This window comes from Rattus norvegicus, chromosome 1, assembly GCF_036323735.1.
Source record: "Rattus norvegicus strain BN/NHsdMcwi chromosome 1, GRCr8, whole genome shotgun sequence".
Taxonomy (NCBI): domain Eukaryota; kingdom Metazoa; phylum Chordata; class Mammalia; order Rodentia; family Muridae; genus Rattus; species Rattus norvegicus.
In genome coordinates, this window is record NC_086019.1 from 251472048 (window position 1) to 251499299 (window position 27252).

Consider the following 27252-nt stretch of genomic DNA (forward strand, 5'->3'; position numbering starts at 1 on the left):
CCACTGATTGTGCAGAAGGAACTAGGTGCGAGAGCCCCAGAGGGGACAGCTTGGGATGGTGGCCTTTGACCAGCATGCAAAGGCTGCCAGTACAGTTGTTACTAGTGGGACTGTCCTGTGTTTCGTTCTGACAGTGACAGCCCAACTCAGTGCAGAATAAGGCCTTTTTATGTGGAAAGGCTCAGTGTCGGACATGGCAGATTTAGCGCCTGGCAAGCAGACGGTGGGAAGTGATTCCCGCAGTTTCTAGTGAACCTACTCTGTAGCCTCCTCAACTGCTGTTTCCTGACCAGAGGTTTTGATGGCTTGAGATGCAAGCCTTTGCTCAGGCCCATCACGTGGGTCTGAGAGAGAGAGAGCTTGTGAGTCACTGCGAGTTTGTTTTATAGTGACAGGAATTTGACGGTAGTTGACTGGGTGTTGGCAGGCCAGGCCTCCAATCAGTTGGTGGTGGGAAACCCCTGACAAGAAGGGAACAGTTGGTCCAAATTCTTCCATTCATTAGTTGGGCAATGTCCAGCTGGTAGGCCAAGCTCCCGCCAAGCTACAGACACATAGAAAAACAATACAAGCAGTCTTTATACAAAACATTGTTTTTAACCAGACAAAACCAGCTAATCCAAGGGCACGGGTGAGATTGTGTTAAATGTAACTGAGTCCTTGATTAAGAAACAGTGGCGCCTTGCTAGTGCAGTTGTCTCCAGTGGCATCATGGGAAGCAGGGCATCATGGGAAGATGGCCTGCTAGGCGGCTCAAAGTGCAGGGAAAACTTTTCTCCTTGGGCTCAGAGCTGGTCCAGCATCACATGTTCTTGAGGTCCCTAAAGACTATGTGGGCTGCATTCCGTCCAGCCGCTCCCATGACGCCTCCTCCTGGAACCAAAGGTCTGCTCAGAAGCCCACCAGAAAGGGACAGGGCAGGACTCACGGACAGCAACCACAATCTGGAACAACTGCCAAGGCTCCCTGTAGCTCCCACACACACAGCTGGGGGGAGTAGGCAGGATGTAGCCGCACTGGTCTCTTGTCCCACACTCTGCCAACCTCCCTGCCTCAGCGGGGGGTGGGGGGCACCTGGCAGTTTAGCAGGCAAAGCTGAAGTGTAAGAATCAGGGCAGCTCTTTATGGGAGCCTCACCCACTTGCCAGAGAGGGCGTCGCCAGGAGATGACAACCACAGTGAAGTCACCTAGGTTTGGAGTTGGTATAGCGAGGAATTTCAAGGTTAAGAAACGTTACTGATCCTTTCTGGTCTCAAAGACAGGTGACAAATTAAGGACTGTGAGCCTTCCCCGCCTTTGGAGAAGCCGCCTCCACCCTTCATCAGAATGTGTCCCTACACCTAGGCGGGAGGAGATGTTTACCAAGAGAGGAGGGTGGCAGCAGCCTGGCAGAGGTACTGCTGTGTGCTTCCCCTGTGCAGAGGCTTTGGAACCCAGTGATGGCTTCCCACATCCTCCTCTGTAGGCAAGCTTAGGACAGACACTCACCCCACAAGCCCTTACAGCCCACACAGGAAGTAGGTCACTCACCAGGATGGGCCCCACTCCCACAGAGGTATAGGCCTTGCACGGGGCATCTGTAGTCAGAGTGTTGGGGCACTGGTCGGGCAAAGTAGAGCTGGTCCAGGGACATGGCACCATGAAATATGTTCTGTGGGGGCAAGGTTATAGGGTTCCAGCCGTTAGTGCAGGAGTGCTGTGGGGAGGCAGGGTTCCCAGGTTCCAGCCGTTAGTGCAGGAGTGCTGTGGGGGAAAGGTTATAGGGTTCCAGCCGTTAGTGTAGGAGTGCACTGGGTTTGGCCGCAATGGCTGGCTCTTCCTCTCCTCATTCTAATCCAGGTCCTCCCGCTTCCTGGATGTTTCCCTGGGTTCTAACTCAGGGTGAGAGGGGAAAGAGACATGTCCCGGACTCCGGGTGAAACTCCCAGAGGTATTCCATAGAGAAAAGAAGAGTAGGGATGTCTACACAGTTCAGGAAAATTGAGTGGGAAAGAAAAGGGAGGGCCTGGGGGTTCGTTGTGGACCACTAACTCCCAGTCTGTTAGGAAGACAGGTTGTCTTGCTGTGCTGGCAGGGGCTCCTGCTGTGGCTTGGGGCTTTGGGTAGCCACCATCTCAGTCTGGCCTTGAGTGTCCCCACCCCCACACCTGTCCCATGGGTATTGCCCTGTCAGGAGTAGACACGGTACAGTGGGAACTGCTTCTGCTCACTGGCCCAGGTCAGACTGGCCCAGGAAGGCAAGGTGTCCTGATCAAGGAGACCAGAATCTGCTAGATGTCACCATAGGCTGTTCCTTTGATCGCCCCCTCATCTGGTCCCCATGTGGACAACTTCTTCCCCAAGCCATCCTGCCTTCCTGACGATGCTGCCATCCTGTCCTTAGCCTCTGGGGTTCGACCTTCATGTCATGTCCACCCTCCAGGTCATTCTGTCACCAACACTTCCGGCCCCTCCCTGCCTCACACTGACCATCCATACAGTCTCTGAGGCCCCTCCCACTGCCTGGCTTTTTGCCTTCTGTCTGGATCGGTGCTGTTTGAAACAAAAATGACCAGAGCCATGCATGCAATTTTAGATTTGCTAGGAGCCGCACTTGAGAAGTAAACGGCAAATTAGTGACATTTATGTCAATAGTGTATTTTAGTTAGTCTAATAGATTCCAAATCTGATTGTTTTGGCACATAGTCAATGTCATGGTTTAACACGATGGCGGCATTTACATCCCTGCTGGGTTCCCCACTGATGTGTATCATAGACCACTCAGCTCACTATGGCTTCTTTAGGATCAGTAGCTCCTGTGGCCGGCAGCTGCAGGGTTGGAACTGCCTCAGCTTGAACTCCAGACTCCACATGGGTTCCCTGAGTCCTCACAGGCCTCCTAGACTCATTGCTCCCAGGCTCCCGCGCTCCTGCGCTCCCGGGCTCCAGGCAGGCTTCTAGGCAGCCTTCTAGCTTCTGGCCTCCAGTTTCCTTTATCTGGTAATCCGAAGCTCTCTACAAGGTCCTGCTTCCTTAGAGAGGGCTCTCTTTAGAAAAGGCAGGTAGGAAAGGTGAGGCAGGCTTTCTCTTTCTACGGTGCTTCAGGACTAGTGACCTCCTGAGTGGCACCCTTGCATCTGTGTCCTCTCTTCTGGCCCTACTCAGCTGGGACTCCACCACTTCCTAATGAAGGCTGGGTAAGGCCCAAAGGGGCCAGGCAGAGAGGCAGGTAGAAGACAGTGGGATGAGGCCCCCAGGCCTGCACTCACCCCTCCAGGAAGCCCGAAGATCCTCTCTAGGTCCTGTGGGGTGAGGATATCTCTGCCCAGCACAGATCTCTTGAAGCCGGGGGCATAGGCCTCGATGCAGTCAAACACTGGAGCCCAGGAAAAGCATCAGGAAGAGGGGGACGATAAAGCCGTACAACTCTTAAGTTTACTAAAATCTATTGAATTACATGAGTTTATTTTATCCCATGCAAATTATATACCAGCAAGTAAAAACAAAATGAAAAATGGTCCGTAAGTCAACAATAAATGCTTTATTAGAAGGCCTGTAGCCAGGGCAGCCTCACACCCTCATTCCCTACCCTGATGGTGCTACCTGTCTGCTTGGGAATATGTGACGTAGTTTTCTTCTCCATGCTTTGCCCACGCTGTTTCTTTTGCTTGGAATATTCTTTGCATTCAGGCCTACCTCCATTCATTGTTGAAAACCCAGGTCAACGCCTCCTCCCTTAAGTGCTCTCCTGTCTCTGGTTCATAGCTTCCTCCTTTTGGTCCATAAAGTACTGTGTACTGTGGTGATCTCCTCCCTCGTATGTCTCCCAGAGTGCACTGTGAGAAACTGGAGGGCAAGAGTGAACTCTCCAGATTTATAAAAAATGCTATGTGCTAGTGTGCGTGTGTATGAGTGTGCATGTGCGTGTGTGTATGTGTGTTTGTGTGAGTGTGCGTGTGTGAGCATGTGTGTGAGTGTGAGTATGTATGCATGTGTGTGAGAACGTGTGTGTATGTGTGTGTCTGAATGTGAGTGTGTGAGCATGTGTGTATGTGTGTGAATGTATGTATGTGTATCTGTGTGTGAGTATGTGAGTTTGTGTGTATGAGTGTGTGATTGTATGCGTGATTGTGCGAGTGTGAGCATGTGTATGTATCTGTGTGAGTTTGTGTGTGTATGAGTGTGTGTATGTGTGTGAGTGTATATCTGTGTGTGAATGTGTATGTGTGAGTTTGTATCTGTGTGTGAATGTGTGTATGAGTGTGTGTATGTGTGTGTGAGTGTATGTATGATTGTGTATCTGTGTGTGTATGTGTGTGAGTGTGTGTATGTGTATATGAGTGTGTGTATGTGTATGTATCTGTGTGTGAATGTGTGTGTGAGTTTGTATCTGTGTGTGAATGTGTGTATGAGTGTGTATATGTGTGTGTGTGAGTATATGTATGATTATGTATCTGTGTGTGTATGTGAGTGTATGTGTATATGAGTATGTGTGTGTATCTCTGTGTGTGAGTGTGTGTGTGTGTGAGTTTGTATCTGTGTGTGTGAATGTTTGCGTGTGCATGTGTATGGTCCAGTGTAGAGGTCAGACAACTTTAGGGGTTGGTTTTCTCCCTCTACCCTGTGTTACACTAGCAAACTCAGGCCATCCTGCTTGCACCACATGCGCCTTTACCCACTGAGCCATCTCTCTAGCCCTGTCCTTTTCCCTGTCTTAACCTAGTGCCTGATCACAGCCAACATTCGCCGTGCTGACATGAGGTTTCCTTGGACATATCTCTTCTTGGAAACCGCCCCCCCTGCAGTGCTTAGCTGGGATGAGGCTGTAAGGAGCAGGGACTGTACCCAGTGGATCCTATGGTGGGAGTCCCCCTGCAGGGCAACCTGCCCTACGTTCTTTACCTTTGTCTGCGTAGGTGTTTTTCTTTTGCTCGTCCCAGACCTTGCCTCCTGCCAGGGTGTAGGGTGTATACTGAGTGAAGAGGGAGACGACATGGCAGCCTGTTGGAGCCAGGGTGGGGTCCAGCGATGAAGGGATGCAGAGCTCAATCATAGGTCTGTGATGTCGGGGGAGCAGAGAAGGTCATGACTGAGGAGAAGAACTCCTGAGGTAAATTTATCTCCATGAGAGAAACAAAGGCCCTCAGAGACCTGGTCTCATTATCGCTGTGAAGCCACAGTGGTTAGCATAGTCCAGACCACCTCTGTGGCATTCCTTGAGACAGGGAGCCCAGGACTCAGGGTTCTGGTCTTTTCTCACTGGCTCAGAGGTGTGCCCCCATCTTGTCTTCCTTCCTCACAGACCTGTGTTCTAATCTGGGCCCCTCAGCTCAAATGCCAGATAGTGAGAACCATGGAGGGGTCATCCCTGAGTCACCAGGTTCTCGAGTGGTCAGGGTCCAACCATGCCTGCCCCTCTCCCTACTGGCCCAGGAATCCTGTCTGGAGTGAACAGGCAAAGCAGAACGTCTAGACCTATTCAGGCAGCATAGTGCAGCGCCCCATGCCTAACTTTTGCCATACTTGTGGTAACCTTTGCCTGTAGCCAACACCTTTCCTCCCTGCTGCACAAGACCCTCAGCTCTCTAGATACACTTGGCCCTCCACGCCTGGGGGCTCTGTGCATTCTCCAACCACAGATTGAAACTATTATAAAGAATAAAAACTATATTCAGTGAACATGCTGACCTCCCCTTGGCATTGTCCTAAAAGCAATGTCCTGTGGCAGCCATTTACCTAGCATTCACGTGTGTGAATTTAAGGCATCTAGAGATGACTGGCAGTCTACCAGATGATGTGAGGTTGTCCCTGAATCCGAGAACCCTTCTCCTGCCCAGGAGGTATTTCCTCTTCTCCTCATTTTGAGTGCTATTCTTCTCAGGACTGTCCCCCACTAACCTGGGACACTCTCAATATGTCCCCTCGAGGTGGCTTGAGCAGGTTTGGCCCCCATAGACTCATGTGTTCACTGTGCTTGACCCACAGAAGTGGCATTATTAGGAGGTGTGGCCTTGTTGGAACGGGGTGGCCTTGTTGGAGGAAGTGTCACTTTGTAGGTGGACTCTGAGAATTCCTACTGCTCAAACTCTGCCCAGTGCTGAAGTACCTCCCCACCCTCACACTGCCCTCTGGCTGCCTGCAGAACACAGTCTCCTCCTGGCTGCTTTTGGATCAAGATGTAGAACTGTCTGCTCCTCCGGTACCAAGTCTGCCCACACATTGCATGCTTCCCGCCATGATAATGGACTGAACCTCTGAAACTATAAGCCAGCCCCAATTAAATGTTGTCCTTTATCAGAGTGGCCGTGATAGTGTTGTCCCTTTGCAGCAACGAAAGCCGAACTAAGACACCCCCTCTTCATCTCCACTGCTCTGATGTCCAGATTTCTTGTCTGAGATATGTATCGTGCTTTTGAAACATGGAGAGACACAAGCAGATTGATTCTGGGACATTGAAGGTTTAGTGTCAGGTACGAGGAGCTCAGAGCACACAGGGCCAGGTCACACCTACCTTTGGGAAGGTAGGCCGCCCTTGGCATCTTCAAAGGCCTGGTGGAGGAGCAGGGTGTCTTCACAGTTCAGGTGGATGGAACACTGATGGTGGGCTTGTGGCTGGTCCCCGGGAGCATTGGGGGCTGCCTGGAAGTTTGGCAGCCTGTCCACAGCCACTGAGGAACCAGAAGGTCAGGTCAGGTCCGCAGCCTTGCAGGGTCCTCCCTTGAGTGTCAGGACATGCTTGTCTAGTGGGCCACACATCTCAAAGTATGATATGTTGGGGACAAGCTGGGGCCAGGGCAGGAGAGGACAGTATGGCTGGGGTTCCCCTGATTTGGAGACTCCCATGTGTCCAAAGGCAGATGCGGTCTGACATCTCTTACCATTGATCTTGGTAACGGGAGACTGGGTGTCCAGCTGGGAGATTCTCTTCACAAAGGCCCCAGGAAGCCACTCCTGGAGGGAGAGACTTCCGTGAAAGGCCTGCAGTAGCCAAGCAGTTCAGACCAGCCCTTCAACCTCTGTCTGAAGGCATCCTCTTCTTCCTTCAGAGCCAGCCCCATACTTCCTCTGCGAGAGCTTCCCGGAGCCTCCTAATTTAGACTGAGCAATGTCTTCGTCTGCATTTGACCCACTGTCCTGGCTGGGAGTAGCTCTCTCCGTGTCCTGCTTGGGACAGGGATAGACATTTTTATGCACCTTACTCTGGCTGGCCATGGCTCTCGCTGCTTCAGAATTGCTTCACAATGTGCATTGGGAGCTGCTGGATGTCGTTAGTGGAAATATTCAGAGACAGTAAGTGGTGCTTTGCCCCCAAGAGCAGGCCTACATATGGGTAAGAACGCCAGCTCAGAGATGCATTATCTTATCTTTCCGGGACAGGGGAGGCATAGCCAATTGCAATGTTCCGAAGCCCTGAGCCCTTCCCGGATGTAAGACCCTTCCCATGTTTCTCCACAGTCCTCCTCCACCCCCACCCGACCCCCACCCAGTGACCCTGGACTGGCTGGGAGACTGGATTTAGCCAATGTCAGCAAATAAGACGGGCCCAGGTCTAACAATGGAGCATGCTGAATTTGCCGGCTGTTGCCCTCTGCCAGGCCTGAGGACATGTTGGAGCCCCTGCACCAGAGGCTGAGGGACACATGAGTCTTTCCTCAGAGTCTGTCCTGGACCAGCTGCAGCCAGCCAGATCCCAAACGACTGAGTCCACTCAAGACCAGCAGAGCCACAACCATTGCAGGTGACACACTGCAGCTAAACCAGCCAAGAGCAACAGATTTCTCTGCCTGTGAGAGAAGGTCTTATCTGCCCAGAAGTTTTATTACTGTGCTAAAAACAAAACAAAATGAAACAAACAAACAAACAAACAAAAAAAAAACCCAAACCTCCCAGGTCTCCATTCCCAGCATTAATATTGCAATAGATCACTGGCCAATGGTAGAATACAAGTTGGCAAGGGGAGAAATCCAAATCCCGGTAGAAGAAAAGTGGTAAGAATTATAAGCCAGACCTAGGCCCTGGCACTGGCTTAGTCTATTGCCAGCTGTGTGTTCTCGGTCCCCTCACCTTTGTGGACCTTCCCATAACCCATGAGGCTTCTCTACTGTTTGCAAGCTGCAGACTTTCTCAGATAAACCTTAGTTCTCCATCCTGCCTGATGTAATCCGAGCTCCCCACACCACACTCCAAGGCCTGTGCGGCAGACATTTTATCTCTCCCCTGACCCGCCTCACCTGTGGTGTCAGCTCTAAGAAGGTGACCTGTGGCGACGCACAGGACAAGACGACTCTGCTCCTGACCTCCTCGCCGCCCTGCAGCACGACCCCTTGGACACGGCCTTCGCTGTTCACTTGCACCTTAGCCACAGTCTGGAGCCCCAGCACGAGATCCCCGAAGTCCCCCAGAAGGAGGCCCAGGTTGAGAATAGTGGGTGCGGTTCCTAGGCACCCATACTTCTTTATCCCCAACCCATCCTCCAAGCCAGGGGCTCCTCGGGGTGCGCTGGTGCAACCTGCCCACCAGGGAGCACAGCCCCATGCGTGGTTTTGTGACTGGTGAACTTGAAAGGTTGACCAGTTTCAGAAGCGAGAGCCTGGATTCTGGGCTTCACTTGGTTCATCAGTAATTCAAGGGTCTGTCCGAATCTGAGGCTGTCCCACCCTCCACCCTGCATCCAGGCTAACAGTCGGGGTTGGGGAGAGGGGCTCACACCTTCTCTGTGAAGATACTTGCTCCATGTGCAGTAGCCGAGCTTGCAATGGCATCTGAGAGGGCACCCATGCCACCCTGGACATAGCTCCAGGCACCCTGCATCCCCTCCAGGCTGCCCATCACATGATGTAGCAGCACATACCTGAGGGCGGGGCACAGAGCACCGAGGGCTGAGGCAATGTCCTAGCTCAGTTTCAGGAGCAAATAGCCCCTCTGTTCTGGACCTTCAACCCCTCCCCAATCCAGCCCTTTCCCTGAGCCTTTGTGTGAGCTCAGTGCCCTGCCTTCCCATGCCGCATTCTCTCCCTGTACGTCTATGTGACATAGGACTCCAGCTTCCGTGAGCTGCAAGCATGGCAAGCGCCAGCCTGTGTCTCGCTCCTATAGGCATCTCTATATGTGTGCATTTCTGGTGACCCCAGAACCGTCCCCATTCTCGGAGCTGGCCATTTTCAGTGTCCCCACCCAAATGAAGGGCACTTTCAATGCTCCACCAGAAACGCTGGCATCAACCTTGACTCCACATCACCTCTGCAGATGCTCACATGCCCTGACTAGCTGCTTCTCTCTTCTCTCCCTCACAAAGCACAGACCAGGGTCACTGGCTCTCCCTAGCACTTGTCCTGCAGGTCACCTTGGTGGAGCCTGGAGCCCTGGTCTCCTCCTTCCTTTCAGAGCCTTTGCTGCACAGTATTGCCTGAGAGGGAAGGCTAACGTCTTCAGGTGACGCCCATTGCTCCTGCCTGCTGCCAGCCCAGTCTTCCCCTCACACTGCACAGCCCTGCTCAGCTGAGTCCCTTTGGTTGCTGGAATGGCTTGCTTGTCCATGTCACTCCAGCCTCTGCACCTGCTGGGCTGACAGCCTGGGACCTCTTCCTTCCTCATCTATTTTCAGCAAACCCCTTCTCTCCTGTTTCCAGCATCCAGCACTGGTAGGTGCTTATCAACAGTTGCTAAGTGAAGCAATGGGTTTCTCAAAGGTGTGTTTTACAAGCCAGCTTCCCTGAGACCCAAAAGAAAAGGACGGGAGGCCCCACATCAGCTGGCTAGTCAAGAGCTTGGCAGAGTGCAACAAACGCTGTCTTCACTTCTTCTCCATGGCCCTGGGGACTTCGGGATTGGCTTGACCTCTGTTGAAAAGCCACTTCCTAGGGGTGCTTTCATCCTGAGAGATAAGCCACACTGACAGCTCTAGTTACACCTTAGAAACACTCTTGGTGGTCTCTTCCATCTCTACATGTCCATGCACACACACACACACACACACACACACACACACACACACACACACACACACAAAGACACACACACAGACACACACAGACACACACACACACCACATGCACACACATGTACATGTACACATGTACATACACATATGCATATACACATGCATACACACAGGCACATATACATGTACACACATGCACATACACACATGAACAAATACACACGTACACACATGCACACACACATACCACACATGCACATATACATATGTATATAACATATGCACATGTACACACATGCACACACATGGTCGTATACTCATGTACATACACATGCATATACACACGTACACACATGCACACGTACATGAACAAACACATGTGCACAATGCACATATACACATGTATATACACATGCACATACACACATGAATACACATGCACACACACACACCCTTCCACTCCTGCTCTTGCAAGAGGTCAAGGAATTCAAAACAGAACCACAGCCCTCACTGTTTGACTGCTTCTCTCCTATTGGGCTCTAGGCACACAGGTCCTCACAGAGGAGGGAATACTCAGCCCTGGCAGGAAGCTGTGTGTATGCGGGGAGCGGAGAGACACAGGCTTTGCAGGAGTGTGGAAGGAGAGTGGGAGGAGTGGGGGGGGGTGGGGAGCAGAAGGACAGAAGCTACTGACAACAGGAAGAGGCTTTGTCTGAAGACACATGGAGAGGAACAGCTAAGAAGGAATTCTGGGGTTTAGACGGCATGTGCTAGAAGTCAGCTCTGCCTCTTAGCCATGCGACTCTGGGCGGGGGCACTTCTCTGAACTCCGGCTTTCAGATGCGACTCTGGGCAAGCTCATTCAACATGCATGCTATGCTGATCTTCATGCCTGAGTGCTAGATAAGCTCTGAAAACCTCAGGAAGTGTTTTCTCCTTCAGCAGCTGCCCCGGGCATACTCACCCACTCCCCGGAGTGTGAGGACTCGTCATTGCTCCAATCACAGCGTCTGTTGCCAGAGTTGCCTTCAGAGGCTCAGACTCAAACCATTGGTCCAGCACCTGAAGAGCAAAGCCCGAGGAAGGCTCAAGGGCCTGGGTGGCAGGAAAGCTCCCCTGGGCCATCATCTGGCCACACTCACCTTGGAAATGGGGGCTGTGAGGACCTCGTAGTACTGGGGGAGCTGGGCTCCCAGGGTGCGCCCTGAAAGAGAAGTGCAAACATCATCAAGTGAGACAGGCTTTGTGGAGACTCCTTTCCATCCCTAGAAAAGAAAGAACAGGAAGAGGCCTAGACGTGGTGGCTACAGTGTGACATTGAAGGGCAGTGTGTGCTTACAAGGCCCTGGGCCCCCTTTTAAATCCACTCAGCTCTGTTTCTTTTTAAGATGGGGGACACATTTCACATGCTACTGTAAGGATAAATTGTAATGGAAAAGACGTGTAATCTTGTGGGCACGAGTTATATTTTAGCGCAGGGGCAGGGATCATGGGTTTTGGCCACTGTGGCCCTCTGCATACCTTTGCAGTTACCAATGGTACTTGCTTAATAAATATTAACTGAATTTATAATAATCGGTATTGTTATTTCATGAGGCTCCCGGGACTGGAAATCTGAAAGGAGTGCCTGCTTTTGGTGACAGAGCTGACTTGCTGTCTCCATTTCCAGATTTGATAAACACCCCGCATAGCCGGCAGACCTGCTCTGACCTTGACTCTGGGCTTATTCACGCGGCTCACTAGCCAGTGGAATATTTATAAACGGTTACAAACAGAGACTCGTAACTGGCCTGAGCAGAGGGACTCGCCCCCTGAGCATGTCCACTGATGCGAGGAGTACATGTCAGTGTAGCACACACAGGACGAGACACTGAGAACAGAGAGGCACCATGCCGGTTTTCCTCAGCCACAAGGGCACGTGCACGAGGCCAGACTGGACCTGCTGATCCTGCCGGCATCAGCTGAACTACAAAGGACCCGGGAAGGAACTGCTGGTTTTTAGACGCCAAAGGAGTTTTGTGGGGTTTCTTTTTCTTGGGACCATAGCTAACTGATTCAGTATTTTTCTAGGATATGGGAATTTGTCTGTGTACCCAAAGGGTTGTAGAAAATAACAGCATATTTGATCGGGCTTCTATCTTAGACCCTCGGAAGACCTCACTAATTGATCACAGACCTTTTAATTTTTTGGGGGGAGGTGTCTACATTTAGTATTCTTCCTCATGTGGAGGAAACTCTTCACATCTTCCTGTATCTTATATCATGACCTAGCTGGGGCTGTGGCAAGGCGCTTCACGCAGGCTTTGATCTGCTTCACGTATTGAAATTCCAAGAGCCTCAAGTGAAGGTTTCAGTAGGAGGCGCCCTTCCTTCTCTGGGCTTCTCTGGCACCATGTCAGTTCATCTAAAGATGCATGCCCAGAGGTCACTGCCTCAGGAGACAACCAGTCGGGAACAGGGCCCCTTCCTTCTCTTAGAAGTGATCCGTAAGGACCGACATACCTCCTGTGAGGTGAGTACATGCCTCAGAGAGTCTCATCAGGGCCAGTGTCTCGTCTCCCACCAACCCATGGCCAGTGCCAACACACACCCTGGTACTGGTATTCCCTCGGGGCGGCGGTTTGAATAAGGTATGTGCCCCTGTCAGGCCCATGTGTCTGAACACTTGGTCCCCAGTTGTTGGTGCTGTTTGGTGGTGGTGGTGGGTGGGGCTTGGGGAACCTTTGGGAGGTAGAGCCTTGCTGGAGGAAGTCACTTCGAGGGGGCTGTAGGAGTGAGTGTATAGGCCCTGCTTCCCTTCAGTTTACAGCCTCTAGTCCCTGCATGTGCATGGGCTCTGGCCAGCGAGCTTCCGGCTCCAGCTACCTGCTGCCACGGTGTCTTTGCCACTATGGACTCTAACACTCTGAAACCTTATGTTAAAATAAACACTTCCCTCCTTAAGTCACCCCGTCATGGTATTTGATTACTGCAACTCACGATAACTAAATGGATCTGAAGTTTCCTCCTGGAGGATTGAAATCCCCCTTTTGGGTGCCTTGGAGTCACCCTTTTAAGTAATCCCAACCCTTTGTCTTGGGCTCTGTTTTTAGGGTAGCATAGGCTGAAACTCCGGGAGTACCTGGCAGCCTCTGTGGGCCATGGCCTATTAGCTGACTACACATAGTGGCTCCCTTGAAGCTGGGGCTTAGGTCTAGAAATCCAGAAGGTCACTCCCCACATCCTGATCCGTGTACTTTAGACTTACGTACCTGCTTTCAGCAGGGGCCTCAGGGTGGACAGTGCCCTGAGCCTCTGCAGCAGGGAGCCATGCTGGAGGGCTGCTATGTCCACTGGAGCTGCGTCCAGAAGGGGGTCAATGGCTAGCACCAAGCGCTTCATGAACTCCTCGTATCTGGGAAAGGCCTGTAACAGAGCTTACACGTTAGCATTCTACAGCCCGGAATCCCATAGGATACTGTTCTCCTGCCTGGTCTGCTGGGCCACACTCCCATATGGTTGCCATCCCCCGTAGTGCAGCCCTGGTGGCAACTCGGGCCACACCCCCAGCTGCGGCTCAGCTTGGCTCTGCTCAGGTCTCATCTCCAGGTTCCTGTGTCATACGTGAGGGGCAGAGCAGCTTGGGCAAGAGGACAGCCACCAAGGCCAAGGGTCAACATCGGCCAATACTAGCCACTGAAAACACACGTCTGAGGGTACAGGCTCTGTGATAAAAAACGTTCAGAAATTCTATGTCCTGTTAGTGACTGGTGGAAGGCAGATCTCCTCCCAGCATGCTGGCCGCTCTCTTTGAGTGCCTGACACGTTTGCCTCATCCCATATAGCCACAGAAGGCTGTGTCTTCTTACCCAATAGCCCCCACAGCAGAACTGTCCACAGACAGTTCCAGACTCTGCCCTCACACAGGCTGGGGGATAGGGACACTGATGGAAGTTGCTACCAGCAGAAATTCCTATTGATTCTTACCCTGGGATGCTGAATTTCGGCTCAGTGATATATATGGGTAAACCCAGGAAATTGTGGTGTTACATACAGTTCTGTAGTAGAGACCTTTTAAACTTTTATTAGCACTAATAATATAGTTTTTGCCTAGGCCAGACTTGCAAAATGACAGCTTTCAAGCACAAAAGCATAGACTGAGGTCTTGGGGTCCTTTGGGAAATGGGCCCACCCCTCCCACTGTGTGGTCACTAGCAAGTAGGGCCACAGACACTGGGACGAGGGGTCCTCAGCACACTACATCAGATGCTCATGACGCTGAGGGTGTGGGGGGTGAGAGGACAGTTCCAATCATCAATCAGAGCTACGATCTTCATTGGAGCATCCCACAGGTACAGGCATTGGAACGGTTTGGGATGAAGTGATGCTATCTGGGGGAGGCTGAAGAAGCTTTGAGACATGGGACTGTTGGGCAGGATGTAGGGCTTACAGGCAAGCTCTGGGGGTCACAGGCTGGCTCTGCTTCCACACAGCTCTCTGTTCCTGACAGCTGAGGAGAAATAACCAGCACCTGACTTGCCTGCTGCCACAGCCGAGCTGCTCCCGTGATGCCTTCCTGCCCTCATGAACCGTTCCCTCTTAAACAACAAGCCAGACGAGTCCTTCTTCCTTTAAGCTATGTCTAGTTTATCCTCTGTCACAGCAGCTAACATGGCCAGGCTCAGGATGCTCTGTGTAAACGTGTGAGTGCTGCATGCCTGTGGCCGTCCAGGCTTTGCCCAGTGCTAGATTAGCACACCAGAAGGCAAGGGCATTGAGTGTACAACCTAGGGTTTTTTTTATAAGCCTCCACTGAGATAGGATTTGGTGGTATACCTACAGCCTGCATCCGGGGTGGTACAAGAACGGCCATTCTAGAATAATTCCTCAAGTGCAGAACGCCGCCATAGCAGGCCCATTACATCACCCGCTGACTCATCTGGACAACGTCAGCAAATGTGTCCCTGCTCTAGAGCTGCAGGAAGCAGCAGGCGTTCCCCATCTGGTGTGTGTTCCGGGAGGAAGATTTGCACCACCACGGACACTTTCTTGCTTTGGTTGTCATGGATTGATGTCAGACAGAAAGAACATTTTCCTGTCCTTAGTCCTTCTTGTGGTCTTTCATGGGCTTTGGGATGGGTAACACGTGGGGTTCTGAGGAAAAGCAGAGGGGTAACGCATTCCAGAGAGGCCGTTATGAAACTCAGCATGCCAAGACCACCTGGTCAGCAGCCTCAGAGGGACACATGCAGCTCCGGGAGTCCCAGTGTCCACTGCTCTTAACCACTGAACACACCAATCCTGGTCAGAGTGCCTACGGTCAAAGGCTAGCATGGGCCGAGTTGTCCAGGGAAAGCAGTCTGTTCAGCGACAGCCTTGGCATCCACTTCATCTCAAGAGCTTGCTCTGGGGTTTTGAGGGAGGATTACAGTCCCCGCTCGCCTTCCCTACCTGAGCATCCTTCCGGGAGAACTGAGAGATTTGCTTCTGGTTTTCAGCCACGTCTGTGCCCAGCAGGAGGGACCTGGGCGGCTTGCTCAGCGTGCCCTCCTCCAGCATGGGGGTGAAGGAGTAGGGATTTCTCAGATGAAGTTTCAGCCCATGTTTCTGCAGAACACACAAAGCACAGACATTTTAGGAATCAGTGTTTCTGCTCTTGACCTTCCCAGTTCTGTTTGTGGGACCAGTTAGGTGTGTTTGTGATTGGTCCCGAGGTGTACAGACCTGGTTCCTATCTTTTTTGTTTTTTTAAAGATTCATTTATGTATTACATCTAAGTACACTGTAGCTGTCTTCAGACACACCAGAAGAGGGCATCGCATCCCCTTACAAATGGTTGTGAGCCACCATGTGGTTGCTGGGATTTGAACTCAGGACCTCTGGAAAAGCAGTCAGTGCTCTTAACCACTGAGCCATCTCTCCAGCCTGGGTTCCTATCTTTTTTAACAGAGGTTATAAATAACCCTCTTGTCCAGAGAGAGACCCAGTGATAGACCAATAAAACCAAGATGCACAATTCCACACCAAGTCCACCATATCGTAACCCGTCCCCACCCATCCCCCTATACTTCTTCATCAGAAGGGCACTCCAAAGCTACTCCTACAACACCACACCTCTAGAGAGCCACACAGTTCAGGGAGTTAACATAATTTGTACCCACGCCACTTTAGAAGGCAGATCTGTACTTCAAAGCCACACCTCTGTGGCCCCCAGGCTCTGAATCACCCTCTTTTATAACTGCCTTCCATCACCTCAGAAGAAAATGAGGAAACTTTAAAGACAGACACTGAAGTAACAGCTGTGTGAAAAATCCACTAAGCACAAGGTGGGCAAATTAGTCCTTTAACTTTTATATTTGCATGTCAGTCTACTTTGTGACTGTCGCTTTAAGTGGACGTCTCCTTCACACATTTAAAGTTGGCTTTGATTCTCTCGAGCTTCCTCACAGCTTCTCCAAAGGGCCAGTGACACAACAGAGGCTCAGCTGACAGCAGCTGGCCGCTTTCTGGAGGTTTCTTTGTCCAGATCCATGGCCTGCTCTCTCACTGTGTCTCTGCTCAGGTGCTTATCAGCAAGCCCCACCCAGCACCGGCCTTGGGCACACTCTCTGTCAAAGTCCCTGTCACCCCATGGCTAATTATATGCACATTTTATCTGCATTTCTTGAGGCAGGGGACATTGCTCGGCCACTGCTGTTTCCTTCACACGGGCGTGGCACATTCATGACACGTGCTAGGAAAAGCTCATGGAAAGATGATCTTACCAACATTCCAGGAGCCACCCAAACCAGAGACATTTCATCACCCAGGCATAGGAATTTACAGAGCAGAACCCAAATGTGGATAGGGCCTGGCCTGGGGGACTTTCAGCCTTTTTTTAAACATTAAAGTTAAGAAATTTTTATTACAGGTTGGAGAAACTTCTGCCTTGGGTTCTCTTTTTTAAATGTAATTGTATATATAGAAGTATTTTGCCTCGTGTGTGTGTGTGTGTGTGTGTGTGTGTGTGGTGTGTATGGTATGCGTGTGGTGTGTGTATGGTATGTGTGTAATGTGTGTGCATGCATGTGTATGTGGTGCATACATGCATGTGTGTGTTTGTGGTGTATGTGTGTATATGTGTGTGTATGTGGTATGTGTGTATGGTATGTGTGAATAATGTAATATGTATGCATGCATGTATGCATGTATGCGTGTGTGCATGTATGCATGTGTGCGTGTGTTCATGTGTGTGTGTGTGGTGTATGGTATGCATGTGGTGTGTGTATGGTATGTGTGTATAATGTGTGTAATGTTTGTGCATGCATGGGTATGTGTATGTATGCATGTGTATGTGTATGCATGCATGTGTGTGCACACGTGCATGTGTGATGCATTATGTGCCATGTGCCTATGGCTGTCAAAGGACCCCGTCAGAAGCTCTGAAATCAGTGTTATAGATTGGGGTGAGCTGTCATGGGGGACTTGAAGACAAGACCTGTACAAGAGCAGAAAGGGCTCCTGACTGAAGTACGGAGATAGCTCTTCAGCCCCTGCTTGGTTCTTCCTAATATGATGAACTGTTTAACTGCAGGGGCTATCCTCAGCTCCTCCTTTGCCCCACCGCTGACACCTCTTATATTGCTAAGTCAGCTCTGTAGAAAGTGTACTCTCCTCTCCAGCTCCGTGCCCTCGGCACAGGCTGCCATCTTGTGGTCCACTGAGCAGCTGCCTCTGGTATCTGGCCTTCCATGCCATCTCCAGCATGACCAGGAACTAATCTATAAACTTCTGCTCCCTGACTGAACACCTCCTCTGGCTTCTCAGTGTTCCTGGATGAAATGCAGTCCTAGTGTGAGCTGTCCCTGCCCTGTTCCCCCACATCCCTCTGTAGTGGGATGCTCTGGCCGCAGGGGCTTTCTGCTCTGCTTTGGCCTACTTACTTCCACTTTCCTCTGACCAGGCTCTCTCTCTCTCTCTCTCTCTCTCTCTCTCTCTCTCTCTCTCTCTCTCTCTCTCATGACATGGCTAGATCACATCAGCTTGTGTGTCATCCCTTCAAGGAGTTCCTGTCACCAGGGGAGTGTGGAACTTCACTTCTTCCTCTCACTCTGTCTTCCAGTTTTCTTTCTGTCACCTAATGTTCGCTTACCGTGTTTCAGATTCCTCACTGTACCTTTCCCAGGCTTGTTCTGGGCCTGGTGCAAAGCTAGGTTTGAGGGGCCTCTCCTAGGCAGATTTCCTCAGTAAAGCAGGAGTGGGAGGAGCATGAATGGAAGAGACCTAGAAGATCTCCCAGGGATAGGAGGGAGGCTGCCTCTTCCCCTCCCCAGATCTGCCACCATAAACTAGAACTCTACTGATACAAATTCCTTCAGCCATATATAGTATGATACGGACTGAAGATCCTGGACCTTAACACAGGCTTTGGCTAAGTTCTATCCAGTTCTGATATTAATTTCCTCAACTCATTCTCTCTCTCTCTCTCTCTCTCTCTCTCTCTCTCTCTCTCTTTCTCTCTCTCTCTCTCTCTCTCTCATTTCTTCATTTGGGCTTCTGTCATCACCTGCTTCATAGACTCTGGTACTTGATTCTATGAGCGTGGTTCTCAACCTTCCCAAAGTAACTCTTTACTACAGTTCTTCATGTTGTGATGACCCAAAACCATAAAATCATTTTCGCTGCTACTTTATAACTGCATTTTTGCTACTGTTATGAATCATAATGCAAATACTTTTGGAGATAGAGGTTTGCCAAAGGGGTCTGGACCCACAGGCTGACAATCAGGGTCTTAGAGCAAAGAGCTTTATAAATGGTGCCCACGGGTCTTCTTCATTTCATGCAGGAAGGACTTATGCAGTATAGGAGGCTCCACGGTTCTTTTTTTCCAAGATGGGAGACAGCCATCAGGACTGAGGTGGCTGAGTTTAGGAGGAGGAGGAGGAGGAGGAGGAGGAGGAGGAAGAGGAGGAGGAGGAGGAGGAGGAGGAGGAGGAGGAGGCGGCGGGGAGGGTCTGTCAGTGAACAGAGGTGAGCAGACAGGAGAGAAGAAGAGGCAGGGAAAGGATCCTTCCAGAAGGCTCAGAACCCAGAAGAGGCCCCAGTCCTCTAAGACAAGTGACATGGGAGCTCAGGGAGTCCTCTACAAAAGTCTGAACTGGGTGAAGGAGGGGAGTCTCCTTTTAGCCAAGATCTCTGCACACATGAGAGAAACTCCCGTTTTACTACTAAATGAGGCCAGACCAAAGGTAAGGACAACAGACTGTGATAAGAAAGTGCCAGCAACCATGCCCTTAAAAGGCGAATATTGAAGTGGGTGTGGTGGGGAACACTCGGGAGGAAGGCAGAGGCAAGTGGAGCTCTGTGAGTTTGAGGACAGCCTGGTCTACAGAATGAGTTCCAGAACAGCCAGGGCTACACAGAGAGACCCTGTCTCAAAAGACCAAAAAACAAAAAAAAAGTATACACGTATATTGTTACACCCCAACTGTACCCACCAAACCTCTCGGACCCTCACAGTGGGCCTGCTGGAGCTAAGGGGTAAGTGATGGCTGGAAATACAATTATTCCTTCCTGGCCCAATGTCAACAGAATTAAGGGTAAATTAGTGGTAATAAGTGCTGTTCCTCCCTGGTCACAAAAGGGTAAGGTAAACTGAGACCATACTTATTCCTCCTCCCTGTTTGAGGTACAACCCGAGGTCCAGGCCACCAAGAGCAACTAACTCTTAGCTAAATGTAAGTCTCATTCCAAAACACTAAGGTTCAATATTCCCTGGTCTCGGCCTTGAAAGGTGGAGAATACAAGGCCCATGTTACCCTGGGGAAGGAGCAATCTTACACTGCTCCAACAAAAACCCAGGGTGAGGCCACGGGTACCCGGTCCCCACCCCCCGCCCCGATGTGCCGATGTTGTGGCTTACTCTTCTGCTTTGCACACTATTAAAAATATAACGGCCTATCCCTCACGAGCGCTTTCTCCTGGTATCTTGACATCATGTTCACGTCCCCCTCCCTCCAAAACACACCGCCTCTGAGTTTCTTTCTGTGTCTGTTTTTAAATTCTTTTATCTCGGAGACCAAGAATGTGCCAAGGGGACTCTGCCCACAGCGGCACAGTTTCCTGATCGTGCTATCAAGAATGGTGGATGTCGAAGTTTAAGGAGGGCAGCTTTGTAAACTCGGGTGCCCAAGGCTGCATGTGGGTGCTTTATAAAGACCAGATAAGGGAGCTGGAGAGGAGTTGGAAGCTCCTGCCCAAGGCAGCAGCCAGGTGCTGCCATGCAGACTGAAAGTCTGATGGTAAAATAACAAACAGACAGATAGACAGACAAAAAACAACTCCCCCAAACCCTCATTTTTTTCAAGAGGCCTATTTCTTATTTGAGATTTGCTAGATCTTCTTTTTTTCTTTTTCTTTTCTTTTTTTTTTTTTTTTTTCGGAGCTGGGGACTGAACCCAGGGCCTTGCGCTTGCTAGGCAAGCGCTCTACCACTGAGCTAAATCCCCAACCCTGATTTGCTAGATCTTAAAGCACAGGGTGGCTGAGACAAAATCAAGCTATAGCATGCAGGGTGACACGTGTGGATTAGAGCCTGGAAGGGAAGAAAGACCTCAGGCAGCAAGCTGCTTGGGGCATGGGATATGATGCTTCCCTCCCAGGCCAGGAAGAAGGGATCACCACCCCCACCCCCACAAATCACCAGGCCAAGACGGGCCCATCTACCTTCAGCTCCAGGTCTGTGTAAATCTGGGGCCTCAGTAAGCTGAGGAGATAGGACGCTCGGGAGAACTTGAATCCTGGAACCAAAGCAGAAGAACCAGTCACCCCCCCCCCCCATCACACCTGCCTCTCCCCACACCCTTCTCAGGACTCACCAGGAATGATCTCCTCAGTGACAGCTGCACCCCCAATCACGTGGCGCCTCTCGAAGACCGCGGTGTTCACCCCTAGTCTCTGGAGGTACGCTGCCTGGGAGGGCACAGGGTCCTTTCTTGAGCCCCTGGGGTTGACCAAGGAGCCTCACTGCAGGGCCTGCACCAAACTCTTGGCTATGATGTCTATGTGTCCTCTCAGGTCTGGTGTGCCTACGTCCATCCCTCCACTTCCCAGATGAAGATGACTTTCCTTCCTTGAGGGGAGGCCTTAGGGACACAATTGCATCATGTCTACTCTGCCCTGGGTATCCTTCTCCTTCCTCCCAGCCTGAGGTAAGCCCAGTTCTTTCACTGGGGCACATCGGAGGCAGCATGGTGGGGCTGTGGACGCCAGGTCAGGACCTCCAGGTTCTGGTTCTCACCCTCATCTCGTTCCTGCTGACCTACACGCTCCAGTTCCCTCACACGTGGGGTAGGCTAATGATTACAGTTCCCACCTCCACAGCTCACAGGGCTGGTGAGGGTGACCTTAGCTCAGTGGTTCTCAACCTTCCTCATGCTGTGTCTTTTAATACAGCTCCTCACGTTGTGGTGACCTCCAACCATAAAATTACTTCATGGCTACTTCATAACTGTAATTCTGCTACTGTTATGAGTCGTAATGTAAATATCTGATACGCATCATATCTGATATGCGACCCCCCCAAAAGGGTCATCACCCACAAGTTGAGCTGTTCTCTAGTGAATACTTAAAACAGGCATAATTGAGTATGCCTTGACACCTGTGGCCGTAGCAAAACTTTATTTGAGAGAAACGAGAGATTCAGGGTTTCTCTTTTTTCTGGTACTTACTGGGACATTAAATTGAGCTAGGCTAGACCCTACAGCCCGAGAGAGAGAGAGAGAGAGAGAGAGAGAGAGAGAGAGAGAGAGAGAGAGAGAGAGAGAGAGGTATATGTGTGTATATGTGTATGCTAGTCTAGACCTGCAGCCCTGCAGAGAGAGAGAGAGAGAGAGAGAGAGAGAGAGAGAGAGAGAGAGAGAGAGAGGAGGGAGGGGCGGAGGGAAAGAGAGAGAGAGAGAATATGTATAGTTAGCCTAGGCCCTACAGCCCTGCGGGGGAGTGGGGGGGGGAAGGGAGGGAGAAGGAGAATGTGTATACATATGCACATGCACATGTGTGTGGACATGCACACACATGTGTCTTTGTACCACTGATATTCATATGGCAATACAGATGGTGACATTCCTAAGTCACTTTTTGCGAAGTTCACTTGGTAACCACCGTGTGGGTGTAGCTAGCCCACCATGCTCGGAACAGTTGTTGTGCTTCCCCCTACTTTACAGATGGGAAACTGAGGTTCAGTGAGGGTTAACAGCTTACCTCAGGCTCCCAGAGCTCTGAGCAGAGGAGCTGGGAACCTAGTCTCCAGATAGATCGCATTGAGAACAAAAGAGTGAACCCGTTAAGCTGGCCTGGCATGCAGAGGGAAGCCACTCCGTCTCACTTAAGAGACAAAAACTACTTCCCAGGCCAACATCTGTGAAGCTGGTTGCTCTGAGAATATGGGAATGAGGAAGCACTGAGTAGGTCTACTGCACAGCGGTGTCTGAGCCCAAAGGGCTCACCACCAGAATACCAAGCACTCCCCCTCTACTCCACACAGGCTCTGAGATTCCTCTGTTGTCTTCGTTTGCTGATAATATCTGATCGTGAGCAAAGCCCTACAGTTTAGACTGTATATTATATTCTTTCCTTCCAACACTTTCTTTCTTGGGGAGCACAAACTGCCTTGGTGTGAGAGACCCTCCCCACTCCAAGCTCCAACTTGTTCCTCCATGCCAGTGAGTGACATTTCATAAGCCTCAGACCCTTCCAAAGGCCATGGGGACCACATGGCTTGGAGAAGGACAAGGAGGCAGTCCATGATGTCCCCTCTAGCTGGCCTGGATCAACACTAGATGCATGGACAGATGGACAGACTGCCCTTTCCTTTGTTGCTGTGGCCTCTGTCCTGCTTGCTTTTTCAAGTCCTCCCTTTTGCTGCTGGAAGCCACTTGCTCAGGGGACACTGAAGTAGGACCAAAGAGGTACTCACTGCCACCAGCCCATTGTGTCCTGCAAGGAGACAAGAGACACAAGTGTTACCAAATACATGTTCTTTAAGCGTGCAGTCCCGCTGTCTCTCCCCAGGCCCCAGATATCTTCTCCTCGGTCCCACATTTAGATTCAGCATCTCAGGGGGCATCAGGAAGCCCACTCCGGTTCTGTTGGCCTTGGCTTCGAAGAAGCTCTGCTCCTTGCTTCAAGGTCAGAGAAAAGTTCCTGGACTTCTAGTATGGAAGTGTCATGGTCTGGATTTGCATGACTGGGAAGGCTTCAAAGGTATGTGTGGGCAGGGGCTGAGTGCCATTCATGGGGACAGCTGCTGCCACACATAGCTTGTTTGACCCAAGGTGCATGGAACCAGGCACAGTAGTGTCTCTGTCGGTCCCCAGGGCTCCAACAAGGAGATACGAATAATTCAGAATTTTTAAAAATGAAGCGAGTAACTCATAGGGCATCAAGGTGTGCATCAGTAACAAAGTAGGCTACACCCTGCAGGTCTCGGGTGTTGTGCTGGAACCCGATCTCTTACAATTTCCCAGTGTTCTTTTTGTGCAAGCAGCACCAGGGCTATAGCAAGCACGCAGGCCTCAGGCTGTGCCCTGCTCATGGAGACAGGCCAGCAGTTGGAGAATCATTCACAGGCAGAGAATAGGCCATGCGGGTGTCAGCCAGCTTTGGGGCCCCCGGTCATTTTTCTCGATGGTGACAGGTACCACTCTTACCTTTCAGATGTCAGTAGATGTGTGTGATCCCTCAGCACCCACCTGGACCCAGCCTGGGCTCAAATCAAATGCCCAACTCTTATCTGACAAATGTCCACCAGCAGGGGAGCAGCCATGACCCCTGTGATGAATTTCTCCATGGCTGAGTTGCTTTTGTTTTAAATTTCCCACACGGAGGCACCCAGAGTTTTAGAGGTCACTGAGCCAACTTCTCGGCCATTAGTGGAGTCTCGGAAACTGGATTTTTCAAGCCCTTTGCTCACTATTCACAAAATAAATGTACTTTACACCATGACCTAGCATACGCCTGACTAACATTTTCACGGGACCAAGGCTCCATGCCCTAGCAGTAACCCATGCTGTGGTAAGTTTCTGTGATGACCTATGTCATACAGTGGTTCTCACCCTTCCTAGTGCTGCGACCGTACACCTCCTCACGTTGTGGGGAACAGCCATAAAATTATTTTTTGCTGCTACGAATCATAATATAAATGTCTGATATGCAGGATAGCTGATATGTGACCCCTGTGAAAGGGATCATTTGACCCTTAAAGGAGTCAAGACCCACAGGTTTGGGGAACGCTGTGGTTTTATTTTTAAAATGTTATAATTTTTTCATAAGAAAGTTAAAAGAGAAAAATGCTTGTTAGGCCTGCCATTGGTGTGAACCAGCAATTGGAGAAACCATTCTCTGAGTATATACATAAATTCAAGGCAGGCAGCCTGGGTTTTACCTGGCCTGACCCACAGAGAGGCATCTGACAGCCAGTGGCTACCTTGAAGTTCTTAACATGTAGGGCAGAGAGAGAGAGAAAGAGAGAGAGAGAGAGAGAGAGAGAGAGAGAGAGAGAGAGAGAGAGAGAGAAATATGCATGTAATATATATCCTTCATATACAATGTGGAACCTTGGGGTGTTGAGGGAGGAGACTTAGCAGTGTCCAGAGAAGCACTCAGCTGGCTGCAAGGCTGTAACAAACATGGCTTTTCATTGGTGGCTCACCAATCTTGGAAAACTAGCAAAGGTTCCTTGGCAAATGGTCTCAGTTCAGCCATGAATGATAGAGACTTCAAGTGACAAAGAACAAAACCCCAAAGTCCAGTCCCCAAGTCCTCACTGACTTTCCTGTGTCCCCTTTTGCTTCAGGACCTGCTAACCCCCAGGCCTGAGGGGATGTCCACTCAGAAAGGCACAGCCCTTGAATGGAGCTTGCTGACCTTGGGCCCTGCTGCTGTCCTTTCACTCCCTGTGTGGAGTGTTGGGTAGATGTGTTTTCAATGGAATGAAACTTGGCATTTAAATCGAGAGCTCTGTATATTTGATTTGTAAAAACTGCGTGAGACATATCTTTATTTTAGGATCGATAATAAAAGCAAGTCTGTGTGTAATAAACATTCGTGTGTGCACAAATCAGAGAGGGTGGCTCTCAGTAGACACAAGAAGAGGCCAAACCAGGCTGGTATTTACTTAAAGCTGTGTGAGGTGTCTCACAGAAATGTGAACCTGCTATCGTCTACGTAAGGGCACAGCTGGAAATAAATGCCTCCAGGCCCCAAAAGTGTGAACCGGAAGGCCCTGGTGTGGAGTGCAGTCCGGCCCTAGGCTATGCCTCAGTCTATTACCCAGCACACATCAGTGCTGTGAGCCTGAGAGTCAGCAAGAGGTTGCAGGACGACCGCTATAGCAGGTATCTATGTCTGAGGGAAGCCATGGGAGATGGCACCCTTTGTGGGTGCGCATTAGGGTGTCTGGGAACCCCCAACCACCTTTTCCCTTTATGAAACAACTCTGGCTTCCTCTTCTAATGGATGATCTCAGAAGTGAGATGGGTACCAGAACTCACAGTGGGATCTCATTTGTCTACAGTCCCGAGGTCTTTCTTCCTCACCCTTAAGTACCATAATGCTACCTGCATATGGTCCCGGAAGGAGTCGCTCATTTTGCAGGAGATACAGAGAAATTCCTACGTTTACTTAGTCACTCCTTGTCATTCTAGACAGAAAGGTTTAAACTCAGAAGACAAGAGCCCGTTCTAGACCACACAGAACCCCAGGGCGGAATCAGAACCAAGGGATCCTGACTCCCAGACCAGGGAGGACTCCCATCACAGACCCCGCTCACTGGGACTCCCGGCCAGGTTGTGCCCCACAGCAGAGGCAGCAGGGAGGCTCCCTGGGGGTCCCTCAAAGGCCCAGTGGGCAGGACGCTGCCTTCCCTCCCTGAGCTCTGGCTTCCTTAGCTTTACCTGCTCCTATCACCACCGCATCGTACTCGGGCTTCAGGCACCCGTTGGCTCCCGACTGAACTCGTTTCCAAGCAGGACAGGGAGTGGAGTGCAAGGCCCTGCTGAGACCTCGGCCGCTGGCAGCCATTTCTGCCCCCAGCAATTTGCTTGCAGTAGGCTTTCCAGAGGCCCAGGCAGGGGGAGGGGCTAGGAGTTACAGTCCAGTGTCAGCCTTGGCCTTGGGCCACGATTTCCCAGGGTCTGAGCTTCTGTGGCTCTGAGTTTGCGCAAGCTAGTCTTGGGAAGGGGGCGTGTAGGCTAAGAATTGGCAGTCTGTGTCGCCTCCAGGACTCAAGCGAGCACGGACCAAAAGGAGAACAGTTAACTAAGTTCTACCCGGCCTAGTGGTGGACTAGAAGGGGAGGAAGGGAGGAGCCAAAGCGGAGGTCCCGCCTTCCTCTTGCCTTCTTTTTCAGGAAGGGCAGAAGCCTGGGGCGGGGCCGAGATCCTACCCAGTGAAAGGGCACAGTCAAGTCAGACTTTACTCCTGCTTGGTGGGTAGAGTCCGGGACACTGCTTCCGGGCACTGTTGCAGGAACCGCCACAGTCATCTTTCAGTACAACCACACCAGTGCCTTTGGACAACAGAAAAGGCCACCTATGTCCCCAAGAGCTGTTCTCTCTTGCACACTCCACTGAGGCCAATCTTGCTGGGAGGAAAGGTTTGAACAGTTTTGTTTTGGTACCTTTCCAATTTTCCAAAGGCTCTCAAGGATTTGGGCTCACACCTGTAAATTACCTCAGTTAGTGTGCTTCTACACTACCCTGTGCCCTATCTTGAACAGAGGACCTGTCCACTTGTCAGGAGTCACTCCTCTGCAGGAGAAGGGTACCGAAAATGGAGTGCTGCAATCTGAACTGGGCAGCCTAGTGTGGCAGTTTGGACAAGAGGAAGACAGGGGGAGAAGGGGTAGCTAGATCATAAAACTGGTGAGCTTCCAAGATGGCTGGTTTCCTCCTTACCCTCCTGACCTGGGACTAAAACCTGACAAGGTTTTTCTCTAGTTGTGCTGTTTTATAAAACGTGGTATGTTGCAGTGGAGGGGGAGGGGTGCTTTTAGCAAGCCCATGCTGAGGCATTTCCATGAGGTAGGTATCAGTCTTACAAGCCTGGCCCTTGTTCCCCACTAGGTAACTGCTGGGCAGAGCCTACAGGAATTGCTAACAAGTGGGCTTGCCTGCCTAGGGACCAGACCACAGGTTCAAGGCCAGTCCAGATCTTGCTTACCCCAAAGTTGTGGTTCTCTCATCCTCCCTGTCCTATTTTTGTTCAAACCCAAACCATAAATTGGCGGAGGAAGAACTCCTCAAACACTCTTAAAAGTCCCAGCCCTTTGGTTTCTGGAGACCCCCTTTGCTGTGCAGAGAGTATTTTCTCTGTG

General features: G+C 50.9%; 1 protein-coding gene across 6 annotated transcripts; it reads right to left on the minus strand.

Moving 5' to 3' along the window:
- Positions 1 to 561: 561 nt before the first annotated feature.
- Positions 562 to 26269, minus strand: Pyroxd2 (pyridine nucleotide-disulphide oxidoreductase domain 2). Of its 6 annotated transcripts, XM_006231394.5 has the most exons (17): positions 25832 to 26250; positions 22855 to 22874; positions 20756 to 20849; positions 20604 to 20677; positions 15351 to 15506; positions 13172 to 13325; positions 11063 to 11124; positions 10885 to 10982; positions 8690 to 8831; positions 8212 to 8346; positions 6859 to 6931; positions 6492 to 6648; positions 4883 to 5037; positions 3250 to 3356; positions 1532 to 1652; positions 1138 to 1188; positions 562 to 873 (listed from the first exon to the last, which is right to left on the minus strand). In XM_006231394.5, the coding sequence occupies exons 1-17, from the start codon at positions 25956 to 25958 to the stop codon at positions 803 to 805; spliced, it is 1797 nt and encodes a 598-aa protein (XP_006231456.1). In that variant the 5' UTR covers positions 25959 to 26250; the 3' UTR covers positions 562 to 802. The 6 variants fall into 6 exon arrangements, 5 of the variants coding, with proteins under 5 accessions (XP_006231456.1, XP_008758646.1, XP_038936052.1 ...); XM_008760424.4 differs by having other exon boundaries at positions 562 to 1188; positions 25832 to 26255; XM_039080124.2 differs by having other exon boundaries at positions 562 to 1188; positions 20756 to 20880; positions 25832 to 25961.
- Positions 26270 to 27252: the final 983 nt, after the last annotated feature.

What these genes read in the sequence shown, in the direction of transcription:
- Pyroxd2 (XM_008760424.4), bottom strand. Translation starts at nt 25,958, where the DNA reads ATGGCTGCCAGCGGCCGAGGTCTCAGCAGGGCCTTGCACTCCACTCCC. An exon ending in TCTCCCGGAAGGATGCTCAG is followed by an intron (nt 13,326 to 15,350) that starts GTAGGGAAGGCG and finishes GCTCTGTTACAG; the next exon opens with GCCTTTCCCAGATACGAGGA. An exon ending in GAGGCCCCTGCTGAAAGCAG is followed by an intron (nt 11,125 to 13,171) that starts GTACGTAAGTCT and finishes CTTCTCTTTCAG; the next exon opens with GGCGCACCCTGGGAGCCCAG.